The sequence below is a fragment of the Rhinolophus sinicus genome, linkage group LG10 (assembly GCF_036562045.2).
Source record: "Rhinolophus sinicus isolate RSC01 linkage group LG10, ASM3656204v1, whole genome shotgun sequence".
Lineage (NCBI taxonomy): Eukaryota > Metazoa > Chordata > Mammalia > Chiroptera > Rhinolophidae > Rhinolophus > Rhinolophus sinicus.
In genome coordinates, this window is record NC_133759.1 from 13,293,215 (window position 1) to 13,313,140 (window position 19,926).

The window sequence follows — 19,926 nt, forward strand, 5'->3', positions numbered from 1 at the left end:
ATCTCTTTGGTTCCTTCTATTCCTATAATTGAATTTGTAATTTTTGAGGTGCTTTTCCAAACAAAATGTTCTTTGGTTTTTCAATTTAAAGTATTCAAAGTGATGAAAAGCAAGGACCTACAACCAAGACTACTCTACCCAGCAAGGCTATCATTTAAAATTGAAGGACATAAAGACCTTTCCAGACAAGAAAAAGCTAAAGGAGTTCATCACCACCAAACCAGTATTACAGGGAATGTTGGAGGGACTTCTTTAAGACAGAAAAAAAAAATCAAAATTATGAATAATAAAATGGCAATAGCTACATATCTATCAACAATACACACAAACAGAAAGCAAAGGATGGAAAAAGATATCTCAAGAAAAAGCTAAAGGAGTTCATCATGAAATTAAAACAACAACAAAAAAAAACATTGAAAATGACAATAAATGAAAGGTTGTGGTCAGCAAGTAGGATGAGACTACAGATAACGTAGAACATGAACCAAAGTCTTTGATGAATGTGGCAGAGTGCTTGTTGCTCGGTGGTCATGGGAAGGAGGAGGGAGGACAGCACGGCCAGATCTGGTGGTGGCCATGGTGGTGGTACGTTACAAATGATGAAGGAGCAATGACTTATGGAGAGCATAGACATGACCCTGCAGTACCCATAGTAGGATGGAATAAACGGCCTCCCCTGAGAGCGGTGCGGGGCAGTGAGGTCTTGCGGGGCAGCTCAGTGTGAGTTAAGGATGGAACTGGAGAGGTGGGTGGAGGAGCTTTTCTAGTAAGCAAGGTGGGAAGGACGGGAGAAAGAGGGCTCGTGGGTAGGCTGTTATCTCTCTGTGTTTATGTCCACTCTCATAAGAGTATAAATTCTTCCTAAAGAAGAATGAGAAGATGGAATTCCCCTTTGGGTCTCCGGCAACTACCAACTTCCGTCGATTCACTCCAGAGTCCCTGGTGGAGACTGAAAAGAGAATCGCTGCTCAGAAGGCAGAAAAAAAAGGCAAAGGTAAGCGCAGGAAACAGGAGGACGAAGAGGAGAAGCCTCGGCCTCAGCTGGACTTGAAAGCCTGCAGCCAGCTGCCCAAATTCTACGGCGAGCTCCCGGGAGAGCTGGTGGGGGAACCCCTGGAGGACCTGGACCCCTTCTACAGCACACACCGGGTAAGCGCTACTGGCGGGAAGCGCTGTGCTCAACTCTGGGAGAGGAAGCCCCTGCCCACCCCTCCCCATCCCAGGGAGTCCTCCTGGACCCGGGTGATATGGTTGTCAGTTAAACTCAGTCAATGAGAAATGTGTCTAACTTCTTTGACGCTCTCTTTGAATCTTTATGGTGTTCATGGTAGAGGCTAATTAAATCCAAATCCTCAAAGGCAGTGATAACTGTTGTGGTTTTCAGAGTAAGCTGGCTGTTCCCTTGGATGAGCTCTGGTCTAGGGTCTCCAGAGGTGTTGGCTCTCTTTGCAAATTAGGAGCAGAGATCTTGAGGCAGGGTGGTGGGGAGAGTAGGATAGGGAGAGGGAACATAAATTAGGATGATTTCAACCAGTGGTCCTCAAAGTATGATCTCAGAACCTCTGGGGTTCCCCAAACATTTTTAGTGGGTTCCGCAGGTCAAAACTATTTCATAATAATACTTAAATGTCATCTGTCTTTTTCACTCACACTCTTTTGTGAATATACAACAGTGAACGTAGGGGTATTAATGGGACTTGACATGAGCAGTCTAATAGCTACTTGAATGTATGCTTGCATATTCCTGTATTTTAAAATTTCCTACATTTTAAATTTCTAGTATCACAGACACACACACACACACACACACACACACACACAATATATATAAGCAAAAAGATATAAACATTAACAAAAGCTCTTCGAGTCCTCAATAATTTTCGATCTTATAAAAGTCGAAACCTTTAAGAAACACTAGTTAAAACAAGAGCTGTTTCATGACAATTATATTGTTTGTATTGTATCTTAGGTGTTCTACACAGCTGAAAAAATGGTGTGTAGATGTTTGGGAGTTGAGAGGGGCAGGGATCAGCCATCTCAAATACAGTTTGTAGAGAAAATAAAGGCCCTGGAATGTCTTTCTCTTTCCTCTCATCGGCCAAGAGCCCTCACTGTCCTAGACACTCAGAGGAAGGAACCAGAGGAGGATTTGGAAAGGGAGGCCTAGGAGGTAGAGAGCAGAAGGAACATCACGGGGATGACCCACTAATTAGAAGAGAAATTAAATGCAATCAGACACCATCCTCCTTCCCCAGACATGATGCAGCTTAACAGGCCCATGGTCAGCTGCCTACCCGCTGGGCACTTGCAGTGGGTTCATCTCAACATACAGTCAGCCACAGGGACTGGGGTCTTGCTGGAAGGGTGAGGGCATGGCTGTTAGTCCCCAAACCTCCCTAACTCTTTGTTTCTCCACTTGGCTCTCATTGACTCAATGTTCCCAGAGCCCTCTTGCTCACAAGCCTGACATGATGCCACTCATGCTCAAAAATATGGTTGTGTGAGGACGTGTGTTTCTCACTGGAGGTCCACCTTCTGTTTTGTTTGTTTTAGACATTTATGGTGCTGAACAAACAGAGGACCATTTTCCGGTTTAGTGCCACTCGGGCCCTGTGGATATTCAGTCCTTTCAACCGGATCAGAAGAACAGCCATCAAAGTGTCTGTCCACTCATATCCTTTGCACAGTTGACTTTTCCCCATGTTAGAAACAGGCCTTGTCCACAATGTCCAGTACCTTCCTTCTTCAGTGATTAGCAATAGAGCCTTCCTCTATTGAATCTTTTTTTCAATCATTACATTGAAAAAAAGTGTTTGGGGCTATAATGTGTCCAACACTTGAAAGCGCTCCCAAGGCAGAGGTCTTCATGCAATGCAGGGGTGGGTTTGGGTTCACCTGGACTAGTCTGGACATACCTGTGGATGCACAACATGAAAAATGTCCTCTTTATGGGGGGAGCTTTGTTGATACACCCAGGCACATTCTCACCATATGTGGCCTGCTCTTCCCACAACATAACAACCAGTAAAAGGGCCCCAAGTCTTCTTTGGGCAGATGAGATAAGCGTGGGTTGTTACTCTGTGCCCTAAACATGCTGGAGACTAGCTCCTTGTTGGGCAAAAGAGCAACACCTCTCCAAGAGCAAAGAGAACAGACCACAATGGGCAGAGAGTAGATTGTCTCAGTGGGACTGCATTGGTCACGGGGTACTGCCAACATCACGTTACCCCCAAACTACCAGCAGATTGAGAATGTCAGTGGTCTGAGGTCCATGCCATTGGGGAATGTAATGAATAGAAACACATGGGTCAAATGTCTGTATTATACTAATTGCTTAATTGTTTTAAGCAGCTTCAGAAACTGGCTTCAATTTTGGTGTTGTTTTTTTTTTTTGGGGGGGGGGTGTTTTGTTTTGTTTTTCCCCAAGGCAAGCCAAACTAGTACAAAAAAGATTTTGGCTTGGTTTCCAAGGATCTTCCCTGGTGACTGTCCAAGTTGGAAGTTCCTAATGATAAATTCAGCTCTGGCTTTCAGGAGGCTGATTTGCTAGAACAGCCTTGCCTCAGCTGCCTGACAGGTGGTAACCAGCCTGTTCTTGGGAGGCTCCAGTAAAAGGAGCTGTCTCTTCCCACCCTGGGGCAACTTGCTGGGCTGCTGCACAGCTCCCAGTGAGCTGGTTAGCCCAGGAAGTAATCCCCACAGGAAACCATGCTGCTTGAGACAGTCGCATTGCATTTCCATGCTTTAGCTTTACGGCTAACCAGGGGAAGTACACTTTCTTAAGTGAATCCTGGATTTCTTGATTCAATAGAAGGATATTTAATGATAATAGTAGACTCCCATTTGCTAAATATCTCCTAAGTGTCAACACTCTCATAGGTACAGAAACCCTTGCAGAAGGGATTAACACCCCCATTTTACAAATAATGAAACTGACACTCAGAAGCATTCAGTAAATTCCCCACTAGTGAAGAGGTCCAGGCTGCATCCTACTTAGGGCAGTATCAGCAATAAGGAAATAGGCAGTTAATGGAAATGAATTAGAGTAATTTATTTTCTCAGTATGTCATCTCTACTTAGGTTTTTATAAATACATATACAATTACATAAAATTACAAGTAAAGAAAAATAGCAAATAGGCAAACTCTTCTCCACGCATCCTCATTGAATTATAGCTAGATAAGTAAGAAACAGCTATTCAGAAATAAAATTCACTTAAAGAACCAAGTGACCCGTGAATACTCTTTTTATCTTGAGATTTTATGGGTAAATAATTGCTTAGTAGAGTCACAGCTGGACCGAAAAGCTGTTGAACACCTCCTTATCACAGATTTATCAAAAGTCTGCATTTATATATTTAAATCTCACAAACTGGGTAACTCTAGCTCCAAAAGATACTCTTCAAGGTATGGAATTCTCAGTGTCGTATTTCATCAAGATTATAATTCTAATTAAATTTGCTGTGAATGTTGTCCTGAGTAATATTATACATAATATATTACTTTTAAAGGTTTGTGTAATTGAAGATAGGATTTTAAGTTAATCCTTGGATTAACATTTTCTCCCCATGTGAACACATTTCTTAATTTAATTGCAAGTCAACAGGAAAAGGTGATTTAATTAGCAGAATTTCCCTTTTCAAAATAGATGTGTTCCTAAGTAACTGTAAAACAGGGTACATTAAAGGCATTTACAGAAAACTAAAATAGATTTAAATACTTCTCCTCAAGTTGAAATTATGAAAGATGAGTGGTTCACTCACACCGTAGGTCAAGTTCATTTTCAGGCTTTAGTTTTTTCAGGAAGTAATTGTTCAGAACCCAGTGAGTCTTGAGAAAAATGTCCAATGGAAGAAATTTATCATTGGCTTTTCCTCACCAACATTTGTTCTCATCTCTTTACCCACTTCCATTTGCCTTTTTTTTTTTTCAGTGTCTCCTTCCCCTTTTGATAATCTACTTGTCCGACCTCTCCTCTAGATTCTCCTCTTTGGCTATTCAGAGTTCTCCCACAGCCTAATCCTATTTGGAATTTTTTCCTTGAGCCAGCATTCCATGTGCTTGTGCATGCCTCCACCAATCCTGGCCAGGAGTCCATTTCCTCATTGTGACTGACTTCAGCTACGTTAGGAAAACAATCAGACTAAACTAAGTAATTCCCACGAAAACTTGTACCCCTCCCCTTACCTCTAATTTCCTAGGAGTAGTCTCTTTGTCTTTTAGGAAAACAGAGACATTTGCTGGATGAAATTTCAGGGCATATTGCATAGTGCAATGAAGGCTTCAGGGCAGAAGGACATTTTGGAAGAGGGATTCTGTTTCCTTTCATCTTGCTCAGGGTTCTGTTATCAAAAGATCTGAGTTCACATCTCAGCATCATGGTTGACTAACTGTGTGACCACAGAAAAATGATTTAAGCTTTTCCAGCCTGTTTTCTTAGCTCCATAATGTAGCTAATAATATCCACCTGTAGGTTAATTGTATTAGAAATCATGTGGATGAAATACTCAGGCCAGGGTAGGCACTCAGTAAATGTTAGTGGTTATTAAGTGGCAAGACCATAAAGTTGATCCTAGCTAAGACTTATGAATGTAATCATTCAGCATCAAGCTGATCATCAGTGTCATCAGGGAAACATGGTGTCTCAGCTTTTTCTTAACATAGCCTCTCAGATGGTTCAGTTCATTTATTACAGTCACTATTTTGGTCAATTGTGTGTGCATGACCCAAAACGACCTTCCAGAGAGACTAGAGTGAGTAGATTTGCTGTTATCCTTGTGCCTTCCTTTTTTGTCCTTTTCTCTTCCTTCACTTGGTTGCTTTTTTTCTTTTATTTATCCTGCCGTGTCTCATTTGGGTGATGTGGATTCCTGTTGTCTATCTGGCTTTGTAACGATCATAGACCTTCTTCTCTGCGGACTTCATTTTACAAACACACATATGATTTTCAGCTTTGAGGAGTTATTGATTAGTGGTACTCATCCCTGGCTGTGCATTGGAATCCCCATCCAAATACTGATGCCTAGGTCTCAGTCCCAGAAGATCTGATTTCGTTGGTCTGGGGTGGTCTGGGTGGATGGATTCCCCACCACATGTACCCACATTCATCTACTAGCTGCACACATGAATGAAGTTCAGGAAAGGCTACTTGAAAAGAGAGGTAGGAACAAAACTGAGACAGAATTAAGAACAAATGGTTCTGGAACATACTCAGAAAATAATTCATGAATGAAGCTGGTTAAGTTATCATGGCTCATATACTTCAAAATAACCTTAATAGTCTGAGATGATTCTGTCTTCCTGGTTAGCAGATGGAAGCTCTGTGTTTTAGAATGGGAGGCTTTTTCAAAAACATTCTGCACCAACACATCTGGTAGATGTGCCCCTGCCCCAGTTCACGCTGTACAGACCTTTAGTATAATAACAGGAGTTCTGTAGAGCTTTTTCTTCTTCCAACTCTAAGTTTTTTGCTGACTGTAATAGTAACACATGCATAATAGGAAATATCTTCTATCTCTATTAATAAATTAAAGACAAAAATCATGTGGTCATCTGAATTGATGTTGAAAACTCATTCCATTAAGTTTCATATCTGTTCATAATTCAAATCTTATAGAAAAGTAGGAATGAATGGGCATTGCATTACTCTGATAAAGGGTAACGACTTTAAAGAAAGTAGCAAACATCATACTTAATCCTGAAACATGGCAAACGTTTTATTTGAGATCAGAAAGGAAAAAAAAGCCAAGATATCTGTTTCACAAGTTTTATTCAACTTTGTAAAGGAAATCCTAGCCAATGTAGTTAGATGAGGAAAAGAAATAAAAGGTGTAAGAATAAGAAAAGAAATGTCAAAGATGCCGCGAGTTACAGATAAAAGGATTGTGTTCATATAGTAGCCAGTACAATCAGAGATAAACTATTAGAGTTAATCATAGTATAGCAAGGTAGCTGGGTATAAATTAATATGTATAAATTAATTGTGTGTGTGTATATACACACCAGCAACAAAAGAAACTATTTTTTTAAAATACCATTTATATTAGCATTGTAAAATATCAAGTATGTAGAAATATGATTATCAAAGTATGAGTCAGATCTCCAAAAAGAAAATTATCTAAAATGTTGAGTAATATTACAGAAAATCCTATAAATGGAGAGGTAAATTATATTCCTGGATTCAAAGTCACAATATTGTAAGACTCCCCAAAATGACTAATACATTTAATTTGATCCCAATCAAAACCCCAACAAGCTTTTTTTGTACTACTTGCCAAACTGATTCTTAGATTTATATAAAGATTCAAAGAGTAAATTATTACCAAGACACTTTTGAGGAAGAAAAGCAAAGTGGGAGAAGAGAACTTACTCTACTGGATATCAAGATTTACTATAGAGCTCTAATAATTGAAACAGCGTGCCACTGGTATAAGATTAGTCAGACCAGTAGAACAGAACAGCTGGCTCATTAACCGACCAAAGCACATCCAGACATTGACTTTGTGACAAAGGTGGCACGGCAGAACAGTGGGGAAAGGGCAGTGTTCGACAAATGATGCTGAAGAATTAGGAATCTCAATAAAAAAATTACATTGAACATCTAACTTTACACCACACACGAGTCAATTGTAGTGGGTTAAGTTCTAAATTTCTTTGTGAAAGACAAAGACATAAAGCTTTTAGGGGGGGGGAATAAAAAAAAACAAAGGAGAATATCTTCATGACCTCAGATTACAGAAAGATTTATGACGTAGGACGCAAGAAATACTGACCATAAAGGGAAAATATGATACATTTTAGTATACTAAAATTAAGAATTTCTGTACATCAGAAACAACTCTGTGAGAGTGAAAAAGCAAGCTTACTGAGTAGAAAATATTGGCAACACATATACCTAAAAAGTGTTTATATCCAGAATAATGAACTTGTACGACTCAATAAGAAGTATATCAGAGCAATCAATTTTAAAGTGAGCAAAAAAATTAAATAGATATTTCACAACAGTAGAAATCCAAATGATCAATAAACATGTGAAAATATTCTTAACCTTTTTTTTTTAATCAAGGGAGTATAAATTAAAATTACACTGAGAGATTATACACTCAACAAACAAAGAAAAAAATTTTAATTGTGACAATACCAAGTATTGAGAAAGCTATGGAACAATAGACACTCATATACTGCTGGTGGGAATGTAAATTTGTACAAACTTTTTTTGAAAGCAATGGATATTATCAAGTAAAGGTGAGGACACACATACACTGTGATCCTCAAATTAGGAACATATTATTAGGAAACACGCACTCAACAGAAATATGTACTTATGGGCACCAGGATACAGCTATTAATACAAGAAAGTTTATGAACATTGCCCATAAAAGTCAAAAATTGGAAACAACCCAAACGTTCATAAATTTTTGAATACATTAAATGTCTCCATTATATTCTTAAAATGGGATAATGTACAGCAATGAAAATGAATAAACTATAGCGCCACACAAGGATGAATCTTAAGGCATATAACACTGAACAAAAAAAGCCAGATACAAAAGATTACATAAAGATGATTCCATTTGCACACAATTTAAAAAATAAATAAAAGCTTACCTATTTGGCTTCGGGATGCATACTTAGGAGGTAAAATATAAATTAAAAAGCACAAAATCACCCCAAATTAGGATAGTAGTAAACTCTAGGGCAGAGGAGGGAGGACAAAATTGGGAAGGGGCTAGTGGGATGCTCATAATGTCTCATTTTGTGACATGAGTAATTTGCCACACAGTTGCTATGGACTGAAGTGTGTCCCCCTAAAGTTCATATATTGAAGTCCTTAACGCTCCATGTGACTGTATTGGAGAAGAGACCTTTAAGAAAGTGACTGGGGTTAAATGAAGTCATAAGTACAGAGCTAGGACCCAATAGAACTGGTAACCTTATAAGAAGAGGAATGGACACAAGAGTTATCGCTCTAACATGTGAGAACAGAGCAAGAAATTTGCCATTAACAAGCACAGAAATGGGCCCTAACCAGAGCCTGGCCATGCTGGCACCCTGATCTCTGACTTCCAGCCTCTAGAGCTGTGAGAAAATAATTACTTGTTCTTTAACCCCTTGATCTATGGTATTTTGTTATGGCAGCCCAAGCTGACTAATACACAAATATTCATTCTATGACTAATTTATGTTTCATGTGCATTTTATTATGCATATTACATGTCATAAAAAGCTTAAAAATAAAATCATTTTTAAATACATGACCATTGCATAAAATGCAGAATACTGAAAAATATAAATAGAAGATAGTAACTAGGTAGAGAGGTAGAGAAATCAGTGTCAGTATTTTAGCTTACTGTCCTCTCCCTGTGTCTCTGTCTCTGTCTCTCTCTCTCTCTTTCTCATAGACATAGATATAGATAGATACAGATGATACAGATATAGATGATATAGATATATTGCTAAGCTCATATAGTATGTAAAATTTCTGTTTTTCTTTTGAACTTTTAATGCAAAGCATTTTCTCTCAAAAGTAAGAGTTATCTGCAGATTCTAGTTAAATATGAAAGAAAGTATGCATATGTTTTACTGCAACCTTCTCAAATGCTAATAAATTGACAGCATGGGGATGAGACCATATAAATATATAAGAACAAAGAGAACGGAAAGCACAGAGGACAGAAGATGTCAAAACAATCTTCTTTGAAGACCAAAAGTGGGTGGAGGACTGGAAAAGGACCTGGCAAATCAGTGCTTGTTAAACTACAGTACCTGCAAAGATAAAAATGACTATCAAGGCATTTTACCCCCTAAAGGCCCAGGAGCCCTAAAAATCTTGACATGGTACAAATAGAAAAAACTGAGAGTAGAAAGAGGGAGGAGCAGGGAAGCAGGATATGTTCCCTTATTGCTGCTTCTCTAATCGCAAGAAGTTAAAGAGTATTCTTTAAAGTTGATAAATCAAAGGATGGAAAATAATTATATTTAACAGTACAAAGGTAAGCATGAAAGAAATGTTATCAAATATCATCAGATGATGAATAAAACAGGGGAAAGGAAAGAGAATTACCAAATGGAAATAAGAGATATTGTTTAAAGAGATAGCATACCAAGGACAGTGCATTACATAGTTTTAATCATAATTATAAATTTAGACTTATAAAAGCAACCACCAGAACTAAAATAAAAACCGTACTAAATTCAGATTCATACACAGAAAATAAAGCAAACAAAGCATACCAGACAATGAAATATTTCAAAAAACTATTAAATACATAACATAAAGTCATATAAGCGAACTAAGATCAAACAAATCTTTCATGTTAATAAATATAAATGGATTTCACTCAACTGTTTAAAAAATTCATGTATATTCATATATAACAAAGCAATACCCAACTTCACGTTGAATTAAAAATATACTGCTCAAGGTGATATAGAAAGGTCAAAATTAAAGAATGGGCAAAGATATAAGCAAAGGCAAACAGAAAGAGAGCAAGATCTTAATATCAAAGAAGATGGAATTTAGGCCAAAAATCATTAAACCAGACAAAAATGACATTTTGTAATGCAAAATAATCCGTAACAGTGATGCATGTCTTTGCAACAAATAATGCGCAACAATGTCCACCAACTGAAAATTATAAGCGTGTAATGGTAAAAAGACAAAAACATTGTAGGGATAGGCAAGTTTAAATTTCTTCCAGCCTACGACACATCAAATGTATAAAAAAGTAGGTAAAAATTTACATGACCTGAGTAACATCATTAATAAGATAGATCTAATTAATATATATCACACTATATTCCCTGAAAAAGAGAATATACTGCCTTTCAAATGACCATACATATTGACCAAATATTAAACCATAACAAAAACCTCAATAAGCTCCAAAAGCTATAAATAATAAAGAAAACATTCTCTGATCACACTGCAATAAAATTAGAAAATAATAACAAAATCAGGAAAACAGGAGAAGCTTCCCATTTGGTAATTTTAAAAACCTCTCTTGAGAGATCTAAGATGGTGGAGTAGATAAACACTGTGTTTGCCTCATCCCGTGAACACATCAAAATTACAACTAAATTATAAAACAATCAACCTGGAGAACCATCTGAAGTTTAGCCGAATGCAAGTCTTATAATTAAGGATATAAAGAGGAAGCCAGGTCAAGACTGGTAGGAGGGGCAGAGATGCCAAACGGGCTGGTCCCACACCCATGTATGGGGATTGAGGTTTCCCATGAGGAGGAGAGGGACCCCAGCCCTACACCAGGCTCCCCAGTCTGGAGTACTGGTGCTGGGAAAAGGAGCCCCCACAACTTCTGACTGTGAAAAACAGTGGGGATTCCAACCATCCAGGTGGGACAGAAGGCTGCAGAAAACTCATATATCCTTTTAAAGCAGCCATGCAGGCACTTACTTTGGGCTCCAGCGGAGGGACGGTGACTCTGGGGGTGTTGGAGACATATGGGGAGAGGCTGAGTTGTGTAACTTCACGGTGAGGACTGGAGGGACAATCCCTGTTTTCCCTGTGTAGCTGGCAGGTGGGTGCAATTTCCTGTGTTGAGCCCGCCCCCACAGGCCAAATCTGAATCTGATTGGCCTGGTGGGCTCTGCTGCTCCACTCTGCTGACTCACTAAGACCCCGCCTCACCCTAATTGCATCCTGCAGGAGACTTTATCAGGGGCTGAAACTGACAGGAGCCAGTAGGTGGTAGCAGACCTTGGTGTGTCCTGGTTTTTTGTGGAGCTACCCCAATACTGGTGGCAGCTGGCCTCCATTCACAACATGGCTTCTCCCACATGCGTGCCTCCAGTTATAACACAGGCAGTGACCAACCATGGATAGCTTTGTAGCTCATAACCAGGTAGTCCTCAGCTGGTCACAGGCAATGGCTGACCTGGCCTGCACCAGGGTCCCGCCCAAGAGGCCCCAGAACCAACATACTTGGAGACTGACTTAAGAGCACAGCAGAGTACCACCCAACTAGCCCCACAGCGGCACACACAAAGGGTGGTCTTAACAGGCTCCAAAGCCCATTAGGGCGAATCCCACATGGTGGGGTAAGATTGTAAATACATTGAATTTTTTAGTACTACAGGAAAAATTTTCACATTTATAACATCAAGCCTTCCCACACATTAGCACGGTATATCTTCTAATTTATATAGGCCTTCTTTTATATTTTTCCATAACATTTTATAATGTCTTATGTAAAGTTCTTACATTTCTTATCCCTAGGTACATTATCATTTTGGTTGTCCTTTTGAATAATTATTTTTATAGCTAAAATATATTAATACTATTAATTTCTATATATTGGTTTTACATTCAGCAACGTTCCCAAACTCTTTAACAAGTTACGACAGTTCTCTGTAGATGATCTTGGGTTTTCTATTTAAATAATTATATCATCTGCAAACGATGATGAACTTGCTTCTTCCTTTATGACTCTTATGCCACTTGTTTACTTTTCCTGTCTTATTAAACTGGCCAGGACCTCCAGCACAATTCTGAAGCTATAATAGTGAGCACTTTTCTTTTTCTCTTGAGTTTAAAGAGTATATTTCAAATATTTCTAGTATCTTGATGACTGTGGGATTCTCATAATTACCCTTTATCAAGTTATGAAAATTTCTTTCCACTTCTGAATTGTTAAAAGTTCATAATGAATGAAGATTGGTTTTTTAGCAACATTTCTATATTAAGATTATCATGTAGTCTTTCACCTATTGACATAGTAGGTTATATTAATAAATTTGCTCATCCACTTTGAATGATTCTAACTTGATCATTGCTGGATTCAATTTGCCAATATATCAACTGATCTACCTTGGTAAATGAGGCCGACATAATCCTTTCTCATAAACTGTCCCTTCGAGTTGCTTTTCCATCCTGCTGTCTCATTGTCTTCCTTCTGTGTTATCCCTGCAAACTCAAATTCTTCTGAGTCTGTTTTGCAGAACAGTTCAGCAATCTCCATCCCTTCCAGTATCAATAATTAATCTAAGGATCTCAACTGGTCACTAAAAATCTCTCAGTAGCCTCTAAATCATTTGACAGATTCAGAAGGAAAAGCAATGTAATCGTTTTATGCACAGATAATTAAAAAGTCTGAAATGTGAGATTAATTATAATTTTCATAGACTTTCTGAATTTTTACGTTCATAAAAGCAGTATATTCAAGGACTGACTTAGTTCATACTGATTAACATGGAGTAGTTTATCTTAAATAATGGTTTTATTGTCATCTGACAGTTATTGTTTAGATTCGTTAAACCTGCACTTGTCACTGTTGCTGTTGCATTGCATAATAGCACAATTCATAAAAAAATGAATCAGCATTTCAAAAGTGGCTTGTAGAAATATAATACTAGCAACGAAAATAGAAAAATACATCTTGCAATATGAAATAAGGTCACAATTATAAGTAATGAATGGACTCTCTCATAAATATAAAGCTTGAATCTGTATGTCATGAGACAGATGGACAATGGATGTGGATAATATCACAAAGGCAGATAAAAAGTAAATACCGTGTTTCCCCGAAAATAAGACCTAACCAGAACATAAGCCCTAGCATGATTTTTCAGGATGACATTCTCTGAACATAAGCCCTAATGCGTATTTTGGAGCAAAAATTAATATAAGATCTGGTCTTATTTTCGGGGAAACACGGTAAGAAAAAGCATGACAATGAAAAATGATAATTACATTTTGTTGGATCAATGACCTTTTTGTCCTCATACCCAGTTTATTAGCTGTTAACACTTTTATCAAATAATAATATAAAGCTACCAAAACTCCCATATTATTTTCCAATAAAGCTTATCAACCTCACAAAAACTAGAGAAACCTATTGACTTTCTCTAGTCCAAATGAAAAATAAGTCTTTCCAGTACCAAACTGTTAAAAATTGATGTTAAAGGTTGAAAAGACATGAAAACTATAGTCATCATTGTAGAAAAAAAAAGTATAATTATACTCTTGCTGGTAAGATATGAAACAATCTTCAAAATCAATAACAAATATTGTAGTTGGAAAGAAAGCAGCAAACAATTGGTAGAATTCTTTTATTAGAACTACATATTGGATTTCTTGTAATGTAACTGGCATTTAAAATCAATTACTATTATGTATGCAAACAAACAGATGTTTATTTTATAATTTAATAAAACTGTAATAAATCAATTGTCAGTATATATTCACCATATATGTGAGAAAGAAGTGCTTAATAATTTCTGTCCTATTTATCATAAAGCTAATTTTAAGAGATTTCTGGTTTAAAGATTAGTTTCTACACTATAAAATTGCCTTTAAAAGGTATGTTGTCCATGAATGTTCATAGCATTATTCACAATAGCCAAAAGGTGGAAACAACGCAAATGTTCATCAACAGTGGAACAAAAAAGCAAACTGTGGCATATACATACACAATGGAACATTATTCAGCATTCAAAATGAATGAGATTCTGATACATGCTACAACATGGATGAATCTTTAAAACATTATACTAAATAAAATAAGCCAGACACACCAAAAAAAATTATACGAGTATGATTCCACTTATATGAGGTACCTACAGTAGGCAAATTTACGGAGACAGAAAGTAGAGTAGAGGTTGTCAGAAAGTAGGGGTAGGAAGAATGGGGAGTTGTTTAATGAGTAGAGTTTCAATTTGGGAAGATGAAAAAGTTCTAGATATGGATAGTGGTGATGGTTGCACTGCATTGTGAATGTACTCAATGCCACTGTGTGTATTCTTAAAAATGGTAAAAGTAGTAAACTTTATGTTATGTATATTTTACCACAATTGAAAAAACTAAAAAATACATTGAATTAGTACTGAAGAAGCTCCAGCAACATGGTCGGCAAGGAAAGGTATCACTATACGAATGAAAGGTATGGAAACTGACAGCTCCAACAGCTCTCCAGCCAGATAGAGATTTCTTCATGAATTTTTTCAGACACTAATTCTCCTCTCACAGATATGAAAAACCATTATTGTTATTCACTTTTTAATTTGATTTTTACTTTTATTTAAGATATACAGGTTCATGGCTTAAAAGGTCATATAGTCCTATAAAAATTCTAACAAAAACGGAAATTTCATGTTTCTCATCGCTTTACCCCAATCCCATATTTCCAGAAGCAAACACTCTCAATTTTTTTTTTACTTCTTTCTTATTATATCTCCCTATGTTTAATAATATACTCATACTACTATTTTTTTATTTCTCCTTTTTAGATATTATCTACTGGCTTTCTGCAATGGAAAAAAAGAATTAGGTCCACATACGTACACTCATTTCCTCTCACACTCAACTTTCCATTAGTTATATCATAATTTTGGTTAGATAATCAGACAATATGTACAATGTCTGATTGCATATATGAATATATACTAGTATTGCTAAGAAAATACTGTTCACATCTGTGGCATGCAGTATACTTTGATTACATTTCCTTTTTGTGCAATGTTTTTGCTTTCTCTGGAGTTAATAAGAATTTCACTTCTTCATTTGCTCAGTGTTCTATATATTTATAACTAATTTGTTCCCAAACTTTTCTTCAGACATTTAATTATTGCTTCAATTTATTCAAACACATCAGGTTATCCACCAGTTTCAAATTTTCATGAGGAAATCACTCTTAGAATCCTCCATTTCCTGTCTCAACCTGGCCTAGATATTCTCTAGACCTGATGTACAGCTCTTTTCTAGAGATTTTGTTGTTCTCCATCCTCTTTTGCATTCCATTTGTCTCTCCCTACCTTCCTCTTTATTTGTTACTTTCTTGTTTTGGTGGAGCGCATCCTCTGGTAACCTTCCTAGAAGGGTAGAAGGGAAGTAAACTTTCTGAAACTTCACTTATCTGTAATTGTCTTTATTCTACCTTCATCTTAACAGTTTATCTAGGGAAGAAATTCTATATTAGAAATGATTTTCCTCAAAATTTTGAAGGCATTGTTTCATTGTCTTATAACCTCCATGGTTGCTATTGAGAAATCTGATGATATTTTGATTCTCAGTTCTTTGTATGTGACCTGTGATTTTTCACTCCTTCAAAAAGAGTTAGGCTCTTCTCTTTCTGCACAATGCTCTGAAATTTTGTGATATTATGCCTTGATATGAGCCTTTTTCACTCATTTTCTTGAATACTTGTGGGTTTTTATAACTGAATACTTAGATCCTTCAGTTTGGGGAAATTTTCTTGAATTATTTCTTTGGTAATTTCTCCTGTTTCTTTGTAGATCTCCTTTTAGTCAAACATTGTACCTATTGGTCTGATTCTCTAATTTTCATACTTTTAATCACTTCTTATCCATTTTTTTTCCACTTTCTGTGAGATTTACTCAACTTTATTTCCAGCCCTCCTATTGTTTTACCTTCGCTATCATATTTTTTGTTTTCAAAACTTCTGTTTGTTCTTTGAATATTCTTGTTTATAGCCTTCTGTTTTGGTTTTATATATCTAGTATCTTCTCATCTCTTAACTCTCTAAAAATATCGATGACAGGGTTTTTTGTTTTGTTTTGTTTTCCTAACATATTTTTCTGCTCCCTGCTTTGTCTCTTTCTTTCCTGTTTGGTTTCTTTAGTCTTTGGTGTTAGAAGCATTCTTCAAATTCCTTATGCTCATTGGCTGGCTGTCCATATTAAAAGTGCAGCATCTTGAGTATTACCTGACTGCCAGACTTCTAGGAATTTACTGGGGGAAAGAAGCGAGTGGGTGGGAGGGTTGTCTGTCTTTTAGTATGTAAGTTTTCCCTTTATACTCCTGCTTCAGTAGGCCTCTCTCTCTCTCTCTCTCTCTCTCTCTCTCTCTCTCTCTCTCATTCAACTATTGAGAGAATGAATATCCAATCCATTTCCAGAGCAGAGGAGGCAGTTCCTCACTGAACAGGTGGTGTGGAGTAGTGTCATACAGGGTGTCATGTAGGGTCTCTGGTCCTGCTTCCCACACAAGAACGCAGGATATGGTGAGGCCGAAAAGGAACACCCACGGAGCCATAGGTAGGGGAGTCACACCACTACATTCTCGCTGGCAGCTGGGTTAGAGACACAGGAAGTAGGAGCCACACGATCTGCAACCTGCTGTCCACTTCTCTCTGCCAACCAACCCTACTTGCTAGCTGCAATCTGCGCTTGCTAGCTCAGCCACGGCAGTTATATCAGTGGCTAATGGCTAACCGGTAACAGTTGATGGCCAACTAGTCACAGGTGATGGCCGTCGACCACCTGAGCCAGCACCTTTCCATGTGAGGCCAAGAGCCTGGAAACTGCTCTCTGGGACTCTGTCCCCACAAGTGGGATCTAGAAAACTCAGCTGCTTCTTGTAAATACTTTCAAACTGTTTCAGCCCCACTTTTCACCCTCCCCCCTAAACCCCATTTTCAGAGGTATTTACCATCTCTAAGTCCTAAGCAGTTCTGCCATGTAGGATGGCTTGCTTATGGAAACTACCCACTTCCAGCTAAGGTTTCAACTTTGTTAGGTCTGCTCTGTCAGTTACCACTCACCCTTCTTCACTCTCATTTCTGAAATGATGTGTTTTCTATTGTCTTTGTCCTAGAAGGTCTATGCTCTTAAAAAAAAAATCCTTTTACTGTCATTTAAGAATTTCAAAAAAGATGGAGGTAAATATGTATGTTCCATCTGCCATATTTAATCAAAAGTTTTCCCATTTTTAATACCAGTGTTTACATTTATAATTGTATAATTTTAAAACTTTAATGTATCGAAAATTATGTGTGCATCTGGATCCCTTTGGTCAGTGGTTCTCAAAGAGTCGTTCCTCAGGGTAACAGCGTTCGCATCGGCTGGGAACTTGTTAAAAATAGAAACAATTGGGCCCTACCCCAGACGTACTGAGGGGCTAGAGCCCAGAAATCTGTTTGAACAAGCCCTCCAGGTGATGCTTCCTGTGGCGCAGGGAGCCTCTGGGAATCCCGTGTAACAGGAGGATCCTTCTTCTGAACCTTGTGATGCTTCTTCACCTACCATTGACCTCTTCCTACCATCAGAGCAGCAGATGCTGCTAATTATCTCAGCCACTTGCATCCCTTCTCATCCCACCCGTCTGTGTGGTTCCTTTGAGTTCCCCGGTCTGCGTCTTGTCTCTATACTGTGCCTTCCTCCCCTTCCACCTTCGCCATGATCTTTGCATGTTTTCCTTTGGAACATTCGCAGCAGCTCTCCCTCTGAGCTCTCTTGTGGCAGTTAATGGTCCTTTTCTACCTTCCCTCCCAGGTGCACCTTCACTGTCATTTATACCTTTGAGGCCTTGATAAAGATACTGGCAAGAGGATTTTGTCTAGATGAGTTCACTTACATGCGAGATCCTTGGAACTGGCTGGATTTTAGCGTCATTACCCTGGCGTGAGTATTTCTGCACACTGATTTGTTTGTGTGTCTGTGGGGGGCTTGTGAATGTGCCCAGGCTCACACTCTGGTGTGTTTACTTATCTCCATCCAGCTTTCTCATTTGAAACTGCATGGCCTGGGGTTTTGTTGCCATAGACTGTTACTTTGGGAGTCACTTTCCAGGGTTAGTCCCACCCCCTCAGGCAAAAGTCAGAGACCTCAAATCTGAGCTGATGACTGGTCTGTCAGAGTGGATCAACAAGGCTCAGCCTCATGCCTACCTGGCATGAAGGTCTTTCCCTGAGGAACCAGTGTCTAAGAAGACTGGTTGGCCAAACTCACATGCTTGAATATCCATCCATACAGGTAGCACATGGAGCCCCTTAGACCCCAGTGCGTCTTCTTAAAGGGGCCATTCTGAAAGGTATTGCAACCATTAAAACAGTGTTAGTCTCAGTCTACAGGTGAAAGGGCTACTAGATTCTCTGTGTATTCTGGGTCCTTCCTAGGTTCGTGTTACCCCAAATTGTCCTTATCTGTGCTGCATGCAGTCCCAGAACCCTCTCCTTGCAGAGATGCTGACTGATTTCTGGTCCTGCAGATACGTTGGTGAAGCAACAGATCTCCGAGGGATCTCAGGCCTGCGCACGTTCAGAGTTCTTAGAGCTTTAAAAACAGTTTCTGTGATCCCAGGTGAGCTACTTTAACCAGCACACTTATTCACAGAACATGTGTTGGTGTCCACAGCCTAATGTCCTCCTTTGATTTTTCACAAAAGCCATATAAAGTTCCAGGACACGGACTGTTGTTCTCATTTAAGAGACAAAGAAACTGAGGCCCAGAGAGTAGAAAACACAATCCCAAGTCCTCATCACTAGTAAGAGGCAACGTGTGATGCGGAAACCTACTGTGTCATGACTAGGCCACTGCTCTGTCCACAGTACCTCGTGGCCTTGCCATCGATACATGAGAAGAAGGTCCTGTCCTCATTCAGTGTTCTTGTCGTGGGTGTCCATCAAGCATCCAGTCAGAGTCTCATTTATACCTTAAACCAAAGGTGTCAACTTGGAAAAAGGGAGTAGGGAGAAGGCAGTCCAAGGCTCTGGGGAGTGTCTTCACCATTTCTGTGGGCCTGAAAGCTTCAGCCTCAGCCCTGTCTTTGGACACACAGAGGAGAAAAGAATTAGGCAATTCTTGATGACAGAGAATTCAGAAACAAAAGTAGTCTAACAGGGCTCATCTTATTGGTCCTCTAAGATCTCCATTGTCACCAGCAGCCCAGGGATACTCCTCATCCCCCTCTAAGGTGGTGGAGGCAATGGGGAGGCCAGAGACCAGGTAACCACACTGAGACAGGAACTAATGCTTCCCCCTTGGGGCCTGATGGATTATCTCCCCTCGAGGGAGGAGATGAGGGGTGAGGTGAGACCCCTGAGAATCCATTCCTTCACCTGGAAACTAGAAACACTCAAATTAGGGTGGGAGTCCCTTTCTACCACACTCTGTCTGGCTCTGCAGGGAAAGATTGGAAAGTCTTTGCCAGCTCCCACTGGACAAGCACATC

General features: G+C 38.8%; 1 protein-coding gene across 1 annotated transcript in view; it reads left to right on the top strand.

Annotated features, from left to right (window-relative positions):
* Window positions 1-873: 873 nt before the first annotated feature.
* SCN10A (sodium voltage-gated channel alpha subunit 10) overlaps window positions 874-19,926 on the top strand; it is a 76,825-nt gene continuing 57,772 nt past the window's right edge. Inside the window, exons 1-5 of the mRNA XM_074312595.1 lie at window positions 874-1,149; window positions 2,554-2,681; window positions 5,672-5,752; window positions 18,249-18,377; window positions 18,964-19,055. Of these exons, the coding sequence (XP_074168696.1) occupies window positions 880-1,149; window positions 2,554-2,681; window positions 5,672-5,752; window positions 18,249-18,377; window positions 18,964-19,055 (700 nt within the window). The 5' untranslated portion in view covers window positions 874-879. The remainder of the gene's footprint in view (window positions 1,150-2,553; window positions 2,682-5,671; window positions 5,753-18,248; window positions 18,378-18,963; window positions 19,056-19,926) is intronic.